We start from the raw sequence: 13,213 nt of genomic DNA on the forward strand, positions 1-13,213 counted from the left end.
ATTTGTAGAGAATCCAGTTACCCCAGTGTTCCACTCACTCCCCAAGGTACACAAAGGTGTATTTCCACCTCCCCTTCGGCCAATAGTTGCTGGCATTGGGTCGCTGGGTGAGCGCCTTGGGGAGTGGGTGGATCACCATCTCCAACCCCTGACTAAAATCACCCCCACGTTCACACAAGATACTAAGCATGTGATCAATATCTTAGAAAAAATCGTGTGGGATGAGCAGTTGTCATGGGCAACCTGTGATGTCGTAGGCTTATATCCATGCATTCCCTGGTCCAAAGGCCTCGAGGCCCTGTCCATTCATATGGAAAAGTTCAGCACATACTCCCCTGGTCTGCGGGAATTTATCACCATCGCCACGGAGTTTTTGCTTAAACACAACTACTTTGTGTTCGATGGTGGTTTCTACCTGCAGACCAGGGGAGCATCAATGGGTGCCAAATATTCCCCGTCTTTTGCAAATATCTACATGTTTCACTGGGAGCAACTTTTTATTTTCAGTGACAAAAACCCATATTATGATAACATACACTGGATCAGTCGCTACATAGACGATTTATTGATAATTTGGAGGGGTACAGAGACACTATTTTCGGAATTTGTTAAGTATATTGGGAACAACAACCTAAATTTGGGGTTTACCTCACATTTTGATAAAAATACAATTAATTTTTTGGACATTTCGTTGATTAGTGGGAGTGATGGCATAGAAATTCGCCCCTATAGAAAAGATACAGCCTCTAACTCCATTTTATTGGCCTCCTCCTGCCATCCACGACATGTCCTGGATAATATTCCCTATGGCGAATTATGTAGAATAAAACGTAACTGCTCTAGTGAGATACAATTTAAAATTGCAGCAGAGGAACTTCATACTAGATTGGAGCAGAGGGGTTATAGCGAAAAAATACTAAAAAAAGCAGAAATAAGAATAGAAGGACGGGGACGCGAGGAACTAGTATCCTATTCCAGTAGGCATCAGAATAGAAGGGACTCATATAAGGTTGGAGACAAATTGGCCAAAAATACAATCGAAAATGAAAATGTAAATTCGAGTAAAGATAGACCACCATTTTTCGTGACCTCATACAGTACTCAATTTGGACAGATTAAGAAAATAATAAATAGATATATTCCGGTATTAGAAACAGACCCAATATTAAGAGACTTATTATCAGAAGGTATTTCTATTGTGTCCAGGAGAGGCCCCACTATTGGAACCAGAGTCTCACCCAGTCTATTTATTAGTCAAAAGGAAAGTGTAAAGGATCGAGACTGGTTGAGGAATATAGGTAATCGCAAATGTGGTCATACCAGATGCATCACATGTACACACATGGTAAATTCAAATACTGTAACGTCTTGCACTACAAATAGGACATACAATATACATCAGTATATCAATTGTAATACTAAATCCATTATATATGTAGCAACATGTATTACGTGTAATTTGCAATATGTAGGATGCTCGGGTAATTCATTAAAAGTGAGGTTTAGGAAACATATTACGGATGCTAAAAGTAGTTTGACAAACATGTCCATGCTGTCACGTCACTTTAGAGAGTCCCATTCAGGGGACACTACCCATTTACGAGTATTGGGGGTAGAAAAAGTCACCTTAGGACCTAGGGGAGGCGATCTCAGAAAGAAATTATACAATAGAGAGGCACATTGGATGTTCCTCTTGGGAACAAGATTCCCGCAAGGATTAAACAAAAGATTGGATTTAATGTTAACGTGTGCATAAATTGAATAAGAAAATATAGTTGATGTTTACAATTTATTATTAATCACGTATGTTTAGTCTCCGATTTAATATGCATTCTTCGTTTCTTGTGCACATATAATAAATTTTGAATTGTCGCAAATTATAGGGGGATGTTCACACGGTGCGATGCACATCATGCGGTTATCGATTTATATATAAAAATATCTCGGATCTTGATGTGTAGATATAGTTTAAATTGCTTATTTCGGTAAATATGTACCTCTAAATCAATATGAATATCGGTAGTATTGGTAGATTAGCCTTTAGACCATTCAAGATTGAAATTTGAATGTTACTTAAAATGTGAAATTTAAAGCCGCATTGTTTGCATCCTTGTGTGAACCCTCTCCGAACGATTAAATGTGATCATGATTCCCAATGCCATGTTTTGTAACCAACTGTTTTTAATTAAGATTCATGTGGTCATGTGACCAAACTCATGTGTATTTTAACCCGCATTATTGAGTGTATGTCTATCTACGACTAAGCACCTGAGTGTGCGAAACGCGTCAGATTGTGTCCTGCCTAAGCGTGTGAATAAAGCCATTGACAAGTTTTACCTGCATCTTCTCGAGTGCCGGACGTTTTCTTTTCTGTGAGAGATATATATATATATATATATATAAACACTCAATGTGTGTGTGTATGTTCCAGCATCACTTCCAAATGGCTAAAGATATTAACATGAAACTTGGCACACGTTACTAATATGGACCCAGAGGGAGCACTCTCCGGGGGCTGATTCTAACGGGGTGTGGCGTGGAAGATCACAGGGGTCCCCAGCTGGGGGATCCCCGCGATCAGGCATCTTATCCCCTATCCTTTGGATAGGGTATAAGATGTCTTAGGGCCGGAGTACCCCTTTAACCCTTTCCTACACCCTTATATAAAATATTGGTTTTTGTTTCAAGTCCTGTGCAAGTATATGGGACTTCCAGTACCTTACTCCACAAGCTCCGCTCTGTCAGGTAACAGGACATGTTTTGGCGGGATGTCTTCCTCTGCTGAAGACAGCAGAGAAAAGCATCCTGCCGAAATGCGTCCTGTTACCTGACACTATGTGAATAAATATTCACCTTTTCTGCAAAACTGGGGAATGCTGGGCTTTTCTTAATTTACATTGATTTCTTCTTGCCACACACACCAACACCAGCTACGGAAGTGCCGACCACTATCTTCCACACTACTGTGACAAGAGGCTGAATGTGGCCAGTTATTTTTTGGCTTCCCTTTGCCTTCCAGCACTGCTCATAGACATTAGTACTAAAGATAGAAAGGACTGTGTGGTTAATAAATTGGTTTTCTAGCCACAAACATTTATCACCTATGTAATGGAATGGTGATAAATATTAGCTTCATTATCTTTTCACTGGAAATCGCAGATTGTTGGGGGTCCGACTGCTGAGATTTCCATTGATCTTACATTTGCCACCTCTCCACTAGACAAAGGAAACATTTATGTGGTTAGAATACTCCTTTAAATGACATTTGGGATTTTCAAAGGCAGTTTTCTTTAATAAATTGTGAAAAAAAAATTAAGAAATGTATTAGAAAAACTATTGTTTTGCAAAGATGTACCACATATAAATAGTTTTTAGATCTGACAGTGCCCATTTAAGTTACATCCAGAAAATAGTTTAAATCATTGGTGAGACTAGCTTCCTAGGGACTTTTGGTAAATGCTGTTAAAAAGAAAGATGTCAAGCAGATTACCCAATCCAAAAACGTCTTGATTTATTACAATATGACGTTAAAAGCATGTTCACATAGCCAGAAGAGGCAAATGGATAGGTCTGACGCATTTCGACAGTTGTCTTAATCATACACCAGGATTTTAACATGATGAAAGGCAGTTTGGTAGTGATGCCTTTCATCCCCTTTCATCCCCTTCCCTTAGCTCAAATCAGCACAAGTGCTTAAGACAGCTCATAAAAGGGCTTTAAAACTAGGTGAGAGTCAGTCTGCAAGTGAGGCAGTGAGGAACCACCACCTGTGAAAAGCGATTGAATCTGTAGTTTGGGGGACATTGTAAACTGTGTGAGTTTCACATTTGTTGACTATGGTGCTAGGTGGCTGGTAGTAAGCCACAAAGAGATTTATATAGGTAACATTGGACAAGCAGGGTTTAGTTTTGTGTTTGAGTGTGAAGGATGTATTTGTGTTGTTACTGAAAAATAAAGACAGAAGAAGCTGTGTTTAAAAGTTACCTCCATGTTCCTGTCTCTGACTGCTATTTTGCTGCTATTTCTACAGAGCTAATCTCCCACACTATATAACAGTTTATGCGTGTACACATGCGGGGTAATGTAAAGCTAAAACCCTGGTTATAATTTCAGATCTATAGGAATTGTTTTACTCTGGTGCTTGGTGGTGAAAGTTCTGCGATAAAGCTAATTTTTTACATTCTTTGGTGCAGCTGTCATAAAGTAATTCTGCAAGAAATTCCATATCTTTATCAAATAATTACAGATCTTTACATTTTTCACATAGCTTTTACCCCCATGTAGTAAATCTGTTAACTGCCTTAAGGAATTGTTATTGCATTGATAAGATTATTACGTGTTACAAACGGCGATGTGTTTTCCCACATGCTAAAATGAAGAGAAAATAGAAATTAGTACCATGTAGACTCCTGAAAATTCCAACAGTTTAACTGTGTACAGTCTGACATATCTGAGCGGATGTGCTCAGGAGAATCAGCATTGTTTCTGCACAAAACACAGATTTTTGGATTTATGTAGAGACGCTCACCTTTACATAAATCCCGGCACATGCTCATGCGCCCTCACTGAAATCTACGCCAGCTCGGAGGTAGTGCACATTTTAACTGCAGTTTACACCTGTTTGCAGCTGAAAATTGTAATAAATTTAGCACACGCATGACGTCTAGCCTTTTATGTCTTTACGAAAAATATGTTAGCTGTAGTAGTGATAAATCCTTACCCTGTACATTTATGGAAGCCTTTGGTGTGCTGCAACTTTTGTTTCTATCTATCTCATGTCTATATATCTTATTTAATCAGTGTACTGATTTATATAATCTTTTTGCTTATCTATCCACTTATTATCCATCTATCTATCTATTTATCTATCTTTTTCCTATGTCTCATATTTATGTCTGTCTGTCTAATAAGCTAGATGTCTATTTATTTATTTATCATCTCATATAAGTATGTTGGTCTGCTTTTCTAGCTTAGGGTGCATTTACGCCACACTTCAACCAGATGCTAGCCAGATCTGTAACCGCATTCCTTCCGGAACCGCACAGCCTCTCATTAATTTTGATGCACCGACCAGAGTCAGATAGTGACTCCAGACTCATTTTTGCACCATATCTGGTTTTGTGGCTACTGTGCAAAAAATGAGCTTACCAGGGTCTGTCTAGCTAGTAAGAGAACTCATGTCTATCTGTCTGTCTATCTATCTAATTTGTGTTACTAATCTGTCCGTCTATATCATTTCTATGTCTCTATTTGTCTGTCAAGTTAGTGAGCTATTGTCTATCTATCTATTGTTTCTTTTTTATCCATTAATTAATATAATTAATATATTAATTTCTTTATAAATTAATTTATAGAATCGTTCTGTCTATTTATCCATCTATCTTCTGTCTCCTATCTATGTCTCTATACATTTGTCTGCTTAGTTAGCCAGCTCACTCATGTCTATCTAAATGTGTAATATCATACCATACTTTTAATATAGATATACAGTAGATATATACCTTGTGCTTCTGTACGGGCCCAAATTCTAACAGAAGTTTTCTTTTCGTGTAGAGCCTTATATAATCTAACGCCCATATCCCCATAATATTCCTTCACTTGTTACTGATTTTGGTGCACCTAGCTCAGAATTCCAATGTCTTTCTTGTTGAAAGCCAACGTTTTTCATGTGTAGCAGCATTCACTCCGTTCCCTACCCCTTAGAAGCATGTGACTGATGTCTCCACTTTGGCATTTATGTTCTTTTTTTTATGTTTTTTTGGTCTAGAATATCCCAAGATCTCAATAAGTGATGAAGACGCCTCTCTTCCTCCGCCAAACAAAAGAGTAGAAATGGGCCGAGTGTCTTTTGAAGGTGTAGTGTTTGTCCCACCTCCCTCCAGATTCCTCCATTATTTCGAGTATAATGACAAGGTAAGCAATATTAAAAAATAGCCTACATCTCTTATGACGCCTCACATTGGAAAAAATGCATGTGCGGCAAGCAGGATTCTACTGAATTAATAATAAGATGTTGTGTAGTTGTGTATACCTCTCACAATTATTTATAAAGAATCCATCCCGTCCATGTACCAGAAAGCATATGTGTTCACAGGGAAAAAGGAATTCTGCTTTGAAGGAGGTCTGTGTGAAACAACATGCTTGTTTTTTAGTCCTGTTTCCTACAAAGCATTATTCCGATAATAAACAGCAGACACATCACCACAGCAGTTGGCAGGTGCCAAAAAAAAGAGATAATTGACTGAAGGAATACAAAGAAAAGTCACTATATCTGCTGCTTTGTGTAACAGCAAAAATGCACATTTCACAATCACACAGATCCTTCCTCCACATTGGCTGCAGGAAGAATGGTAAGAAAATAATGTTTGTATTTGGTACAAGAGAAGAGGCCAGATATGTTGGTTATAGTGGGGACAGACACATACAGGGTCCCTATACATGGACAGTACATGGGACCCTTTCCCAGAAACATAAAAATATACTAATGTTTTATACTGTAGATATAAACGCAACAACCATACAAAAGAAAAAGCAAAACAAATAAAACATACAAATTATAATTTTCTATGTCTATTTGTGCTTAGCTGTCATCCATTTTCTCTTTATTTCACAGGTGGTTTCAGGGTGGGGCTTAAATGTCCCAATTTTGGCAATTAAAATGTTTGTAAGGCAACTCTGACAGACCCAATCAATGGGACCATAAGTTGGATAGTGCTGTCAGAAAGACTTAGTGTGTGTGTGTGTGTGTGTGGGGGGGGGGGGGGATTTATTAAGACACCAATATCAAGACGGGTCCAACCTGGTTGGTATAAATAAATCCCCCACCAGCGCACAGGCTTGCTGGATATGTGTAGAGGCGTATACCTCTACATAACTCCTTGTGCATCAGAGGCTGCCCATGCACCCTTCCGGAGCTAGTGAAGATAAGGACTACAGTTAACCATTGATAGCACCCATAAATCAATTATAATTCAGTGTGTGCCCTCTCTGCCATAAACCCTGCCCCTTCCGAGAGAGTCGTGGAAAAAAAAAGAAAAAGCAAAAAACCTATCCTTTGCGAAAAATTATTTTTAGTTTGACTTTGTCCCAAAAAATCTGTAAATCTCAAAGGTAGCGTAACCATTGAGTGCAAAGTGAGTAGCTGAAAAGTGTCTGTGAGGAGATATAGAACAAGGACCTCACAGTCCTGCACGCCCATCAGTTAAATGGCTGCATATTTGGAGGATCTGCACCCCGCAGCTGGGAACTGCAGTGTGTAAATTAAAGCACTATTTTGAGGAATTTCGAGCCAAGCAATTGTCTGCCTGCATCTCAAAAACCTGAATGCTTAAAGACTACTTTTAGAAAAAAAACAACAGAATTTGGGAATTGGGAAACCTGCTCCAGCAAAGCCTGATTTGGCATTGTGTTAAAGGCTGTGTACCTCTGTCCAATAGAAATAGAAGGAAAAGATCCCCTCTAGGTGCAGGCTTCTCCGGAAAGATCAGGAGAAAAGATATATTAAAAAAAAGTATCTTTTATTTTGACAACCAACAAAATTGGTTGTCAAAATAAAAGATATTTTATTTTAATACATCTTTTCGTCTGATCTTTCCGGAGAAGCCTGTGCCTAGAGGGGGTCTTTTTCTACGATTTCTTTACAATACCATTCATGGACGGAGCTCAGCCCTCATCCACTACCCCACGGCTTTGCAGCCGGGAATCTGCAGATCATCTCTACCCATTATTTTGGGTTATATGCGCATTAACCTTCCGCTCCAGGTGAGCACATTACCATCTGTTCAGTCCATCTGATTATCTGGGATAATGCACTAGGCGCCTCGTGTGGTCTTTTTTCTTTGTTTCTGTCCAATAGAGGAAGTGCTCTTCTGAAGGAAGAGTATCTAAATACAACCTTCCTGCAGTGTACCAGCCCAAAGAGTGTGGGAGTTTTGCACAAAAATGTACAAATTTTTGATGCCCAAAGCTAGGTGTGAGTTTCCTTGACCCATAAACTTGTTAGGGTATGTTCACACAAAGAAATCTCCACCCAGAGATATTCCTGGAGGAGATTCCATCTGCTGCAGATGCTGGCTGGATGGTGTTAGGACCGCTTGGACATGTGCCATATATTTAGACAGCAATGCGTTTCCCAGCGGATTACACCCAAGAAAAAAATAAATAAAATTAATTATGATCAATCTTTTGGCGGACTATGGAATTAGCATTTCCACAGCAGAATTTTTAACAACGAGAAGCTGTTGCATCTGAATTTTTGTAGTTTAAATGCACCCCAGAGTTTGAATAAAGCTGTTATATAGCCATGTGTATGAGCCCTTACAGTAGGGATGCAGAACTTTTTGCAGTGTTAAAACTTATTTGCATAAAAACAAAAACAAGGAAACCCCTGGAGGCTGTCCATGGATAACTGTTGGCCCAAAATAACGTAAATGTCAGTTTTTATTTCCTAATCCCCCATTAACATGCAGGGTGGCCTTGGCTTAATATGAATGTTGTGTCTAAACAGAAAAGGAGTGAGCAGCTGCTACACACTTTGAGACATTGCCACCTTTTTTTCAGAGTTCCTGGAGATTAGGAGATTACATAAAAAAAAACAATGCTGAAATAAACAGAGCGTTTCTTAACGTGACGGAATCGTCAGTGATACACTTCATTCGTTCAGTGAATTTCATCTATCCTTGAATAAGTCGCTTTCAATCATAACCATATTATCGCAGTCTGATACAGATTTGCGCTCTCATGAATCTTAAGTAACGCTTTCTAGTCCTCCTGATCTGTCAACCACAACTAAGTACATCACAGGTAGCTTACAAGACGCGGGCAGGTTCACCAGAACTCATGTAGAAATGCTTCAGTTGTTCACGGTGTTGAGAAGCTGCAAAGAGTAAAGTTCATCGAGATGTAGAGATCTTTAGAAAAATCCATTATTTGTTTTTTTTTTTCTATAATGATGGATTTCAGACATATAGAAGCAGAGATTTTTCTCTACTAATGACTATAACACCAGCTGACCAATACCAGTGTAAATAGGTACCTTTTATTGGTTTTATTAAAAATATAAAGCAAACGCAGTGTTTCAAGTGCTGTATATATGGCACTGCTAACAATTATAAGAGCTGTTAAGAAAAAAAAACACATCGCGGACAACATAGAGCATCTCATATACACAATCTCTAAAAATCACTCACTCAGTCATCCATTCCGGGTGACTGGTTCTCCCAATGCGTTTCTATCGCCTTTTTCTGTGACTTCATCGGGGGAGTTCTTAAGCTTAAAGGGGGTACTCCGCCCCTAGAATCTTACCCCATATCCAAAGGATAAGGGATAAGATGTCAGATCACGGTGGTCCCGCCGCTGGGGACCTCCGGGATCTCCGCTGCAGCACCCCGCTATCATTACTGCACAGAGCAAACTCGCTCTGTGCGTATTGACCGGCGATACAGAGGCCGGAGCATCGTGATGTCATGGCCCTGCCCCCTCGTCGCCCCTTAATGCAAGTCTATGGGAGTGGGCGTGGCGGCCCCTTCCCATAGACTTGTATTGAGGGGGTGGGCCATGACATCATGAGGGGGCAGAGCCGTGATGTCACAATGCTCCGGCCCCTGTATTCAGGGCTGGCCTTAGGTGTTCACGCACCCTGTGCGAGCTAACCTTGTGGCGCCCTCCCCCTATTACCCTATTAAAATACACAAAGAGGAAAAAAATCTTTGTAACAAATTTTTTTTTAAATATTTAATCAGTCCCCTGCCCCCTTAATCAGTCCCATGTCCCCCTTCACCAGTCCCCTGCCCCCCTTAATCAGATGCAGTATAGTTCCCCCACATTAGGTGCAGTATAGCTTTCCACATTAGGTGCAGTATAGTTCCCCCACATTAGGTGCCATATAGTTCCCCCACATTAGGTGCAGTATAGTTCCCCCACATTAGGTGCAGTATAGTTCCCCCACATTAGGTGCAGTATAGTTCCCCCACATTAGGTGCAGTATAGTTCCTCCACATTAGGTGCAGTATAGTTCCCCCACATTAGGTGCAGTATAGTTCCCCCACATTAGGTGCAGTATAGTTCCCCCACATTAGGTGCAGTATAGTTCCCCCACATTAGGTGCAGTATAGTTCCCCCACATAAGTTGCAGTATAGATCCCCCACATAAGTTGCAGTATAGTTCCCCCACATTAGGTTGGCAGTATAATTCCCCACATTAGGTGCAGTATGTTCCCCCACAGACATACAGCCTCCAGCCATATACAGTGTATGGCTTGAGGCTGTATGTCTGTGTACTGCCCCACTTCAGTGTTCCGACCACCTCTCTGGGGTCACGATCTACTGCTATGGCCTATAGACTATAACAGTAGGTCCTGGGACCGGAGGAGTGGTGGTCGGAACACTATAGATGACATACAACATAAACGTAACCTACCATGTGCGCGTGTGTCCTCTTCCTCGCTGCTCCACTCCACTCCCCTCCACTTGCTGTTGCTATGGGCGCATGCACGGGACGTCAGTGACGTCCCTGCATGCCCTATCTCCTGGCAGTTCCCCCACATTAGGTACGCAGTACAGTTCCCCCACATTAGGTGCAGTACAGTTCCCCCACATTAGGGGCAGTACAGTTCCCCCACATTAGGTGCAGTATAGTTCCCCCACATTAGGTGCAGTATAGTTCCCCACATTAGGTGCCATATAGTTCCCCACATTAGGTGCAGTATAGTTCCCCCACATTAGGTCCCATATGGTTCCCCACATTAGGTGCAGTATAGTTCCCCCACATTAGGTGCGGTATAGTTCCCCCACATTAGATGCAGTATAGCTCTCTACATTAGGTACAGTATAGTTCCCCCACATTAGGTGCCATATAGTTACCCACATTAGGTGCAGTATAGTTCCCCCACATTAGGTGCAGTATAGTTCTCCACATTAGGTGCAGTATAGCTCCCCACATTAGGTGCAGTACAGTTCTCCCACATTAGGTGCAGTATAGTTCCCCCACATTAGGTGCCATATAGTTCCCCACATTAGGTGCAGTATAGTTCCCCCAATTAGGTGCAGTATAGTTCTCCACATTAGATGCAGTATAGCTCTCCACATTAGGTTGGCAGTATAATTCCCCATATTAGGTGCAGTATGTTCCCCCACAGACATACAGCCTCCAGCCATATACAGTGTATGGCTTGAGGCTGTATGTCTGTGTGCTGCCCCACTTCAGTGTTCCGACCACCGCTCTGGGGTCACGATCTTCTGCTATGGCCTATAGTAGGTCCTGGGACCGGAGGAGTGGTGGTCGGAACACTAAAGATGACATACAACATACAGGTAACCTACCATGTGCTCATGCGTCCTCTTCCTCGCTGCTCCACTCCACTCTGCTGTTGCTATGGGCGCATGCACGGGACTGCATTTTTAAAGAACTTTTGGGACACAGGGATGTCCAGAATGTGACAGGCCCCGAGGCTGCTTAGTGGCGGCCGCGGATCCCCCCCCCGGTCTTGATTAGGGTGTGCCCAGGCACACCCGGCACACCCCATGCGCACGCCTATGGCTTCTCCCCATCTCCGGCGGCCTGTTACACTGCGAGCTGTGTCGGATGCCCGACACCCTTGTTGCTATGGCACCATGTGCAGCCGCACAGCTCGCACACCCCTAAGGCCGGCCCTGCCTGTATTGCCCATCATTACACACAGAGCGAGTTTGCTCTGTGCAGTAATGATAGCGGGGTGCTGCAGCGGAGATCCCGGGGGTCGCCAGCGGCAGGACCCCCACGATCTGGCATCTTATCCCCCTATCCTTTGGATAGGGGATAAGATGCTAGGGGCAGAGTACCCCTTTAAGAAGTATCAAATGCGCTGTCAGGGTCTGTTAGTTAAACCCCTAAAAATGAATATGTACCAAACATATGTAATAAATCACAGGGTGTGCATTAATATCTAGTTGGCTCTTAATTATGATATAGACAAAGTTAAAGAGAAAATAAACCATATGGGCATATCTCTTGAAGTCAACTGCCAGCGAGGGTCTGTCTCAAGCCCTCCTGCTGGTAACCAGTTCCATGACTCCAATTTAGAGTAACCGGTGGTTTGCACTTTCGCAGTGGCAAAGAGACAGGCTGACTTCCAGCCCAGCGCACACTCTTCAGCCGGTCTGGTCTCTTCGCCACTGGGAGGGTGTGCGCCACCGGTTACTCTAGATAGGAGTCACGGAACTGGTTACCAGCAGGAGGGCTTGAGACGGACGCTCGCTGGCAGTTGACTTCAAGAGATATGCCCATATGGTTTATTTTATCTTTACTTTGTCTACACATTAAGAGCTATCTGGACATTAATGCACACCCTGTGATTTATTGCATATGTCTGGTACATATTCGTTTTTAGGGGTTTAACTAACAGACCCTGACAGCGCATTTGATACTCCTTAAAGGGGTATTCCAAGAAAAAAACTTTTTTTTAAATTTATATATTAACTGGCTCCAGACAGTTAAACAGATTTGTAAATTACTACTATTAAAAAATCTTAATCCTTCCAATAATTATCAGCTGCTGAGTTGTTCTCTGTCTGGCAAAAATGCTCTCTGCTGACATCTTTGCTTGTCTCGGGAACTGCACATTTGTTATGGGGATATGCTTCTACGCTGGATAGTTCCCGAGACAGGTGTCATCAGAGAGCACTTAGACAGAAAAAAAACAACTCAAATTCATCAGCTCGTAAGTACTCAATGGATTAAGATTTTTTAATAGAAGTAATTTACAAATATGTTGAACTTTCTGAAAGGATATGAAGCAAGCTCAGGAGCTTCATAGACCTGCCGCACAGCCGCACTGTATACAGTGGGGCAAAAAAGTATTTAGTCTGCCACCAATTGTGCAAGTTCTTCCACTTAAAAAGATGAGAGGGCTGTAATTTTCATCATAGGTATACCTTAACTATGAGAGACATAATGAGGAAAAAAAAATCCATAAAATCACATTGTCTGATTTTTAGAGACTTTATTTGCAAATTATGGTGGAAAATAAGTATTTGGTCAATAACAAAAGTTCATCTCAATACCTTGTTATATACCCTTTGTTGGCAGTGACAGAGGTCAAATGTTTTCTGAAAGTTTTTCACACACTGTTGCTGGTATTTTGGCCCATTCCTCCATGTAGAGAGCAGTGATGTTTTGGGACTGTCGCTGGGCAACTAGGACTTTCAACTCCCTCTAAAGATTTTCTATGGGGTTGAG

The 13,213-nt window shown here is 41.5% G+C and overlaps 1 protein-coding gene across 3 annotated transcripts in view; it reads left to right on the forward strand.

Annotated features, from left to right (window-relative positions):
- MORN1 (MORN repeat containing 1) overlaps positions 1–13,213 on the forward strand; it is a 443,783-nt gene that overhangs the window by 279,549 nt on the left and 151,021 nt on the right. For all 3 annotated transcript variants that reach the window (XM_056543353.1, XM_056543352.1, XM_056543354.1), the window contains one exon: positions 5,768–5,913. In XM_056543353.1, the coding sequence (XP_056399328.1) occupies positions 5,768–5,913 (146 nt within the window). The remainder of the gene's footprint in view (positions 1–5,767; positions 5,914–13,213) is intronic.

This window comes from Hyla sarda, chromosome 10 (genome assembly GCF_029499605.1).
Source record: "Hyla sarda isolate aHylSar1 chromosome 10, aHylSar1.hap1, whole genome shotgun sequence".
Taxonomy (NCBI): domain Eukaryota; kingdom Metazoa; phylum Chordata; class Amphibia; order Anura; family Hylidae; genus Hyla; species Hyla sarda.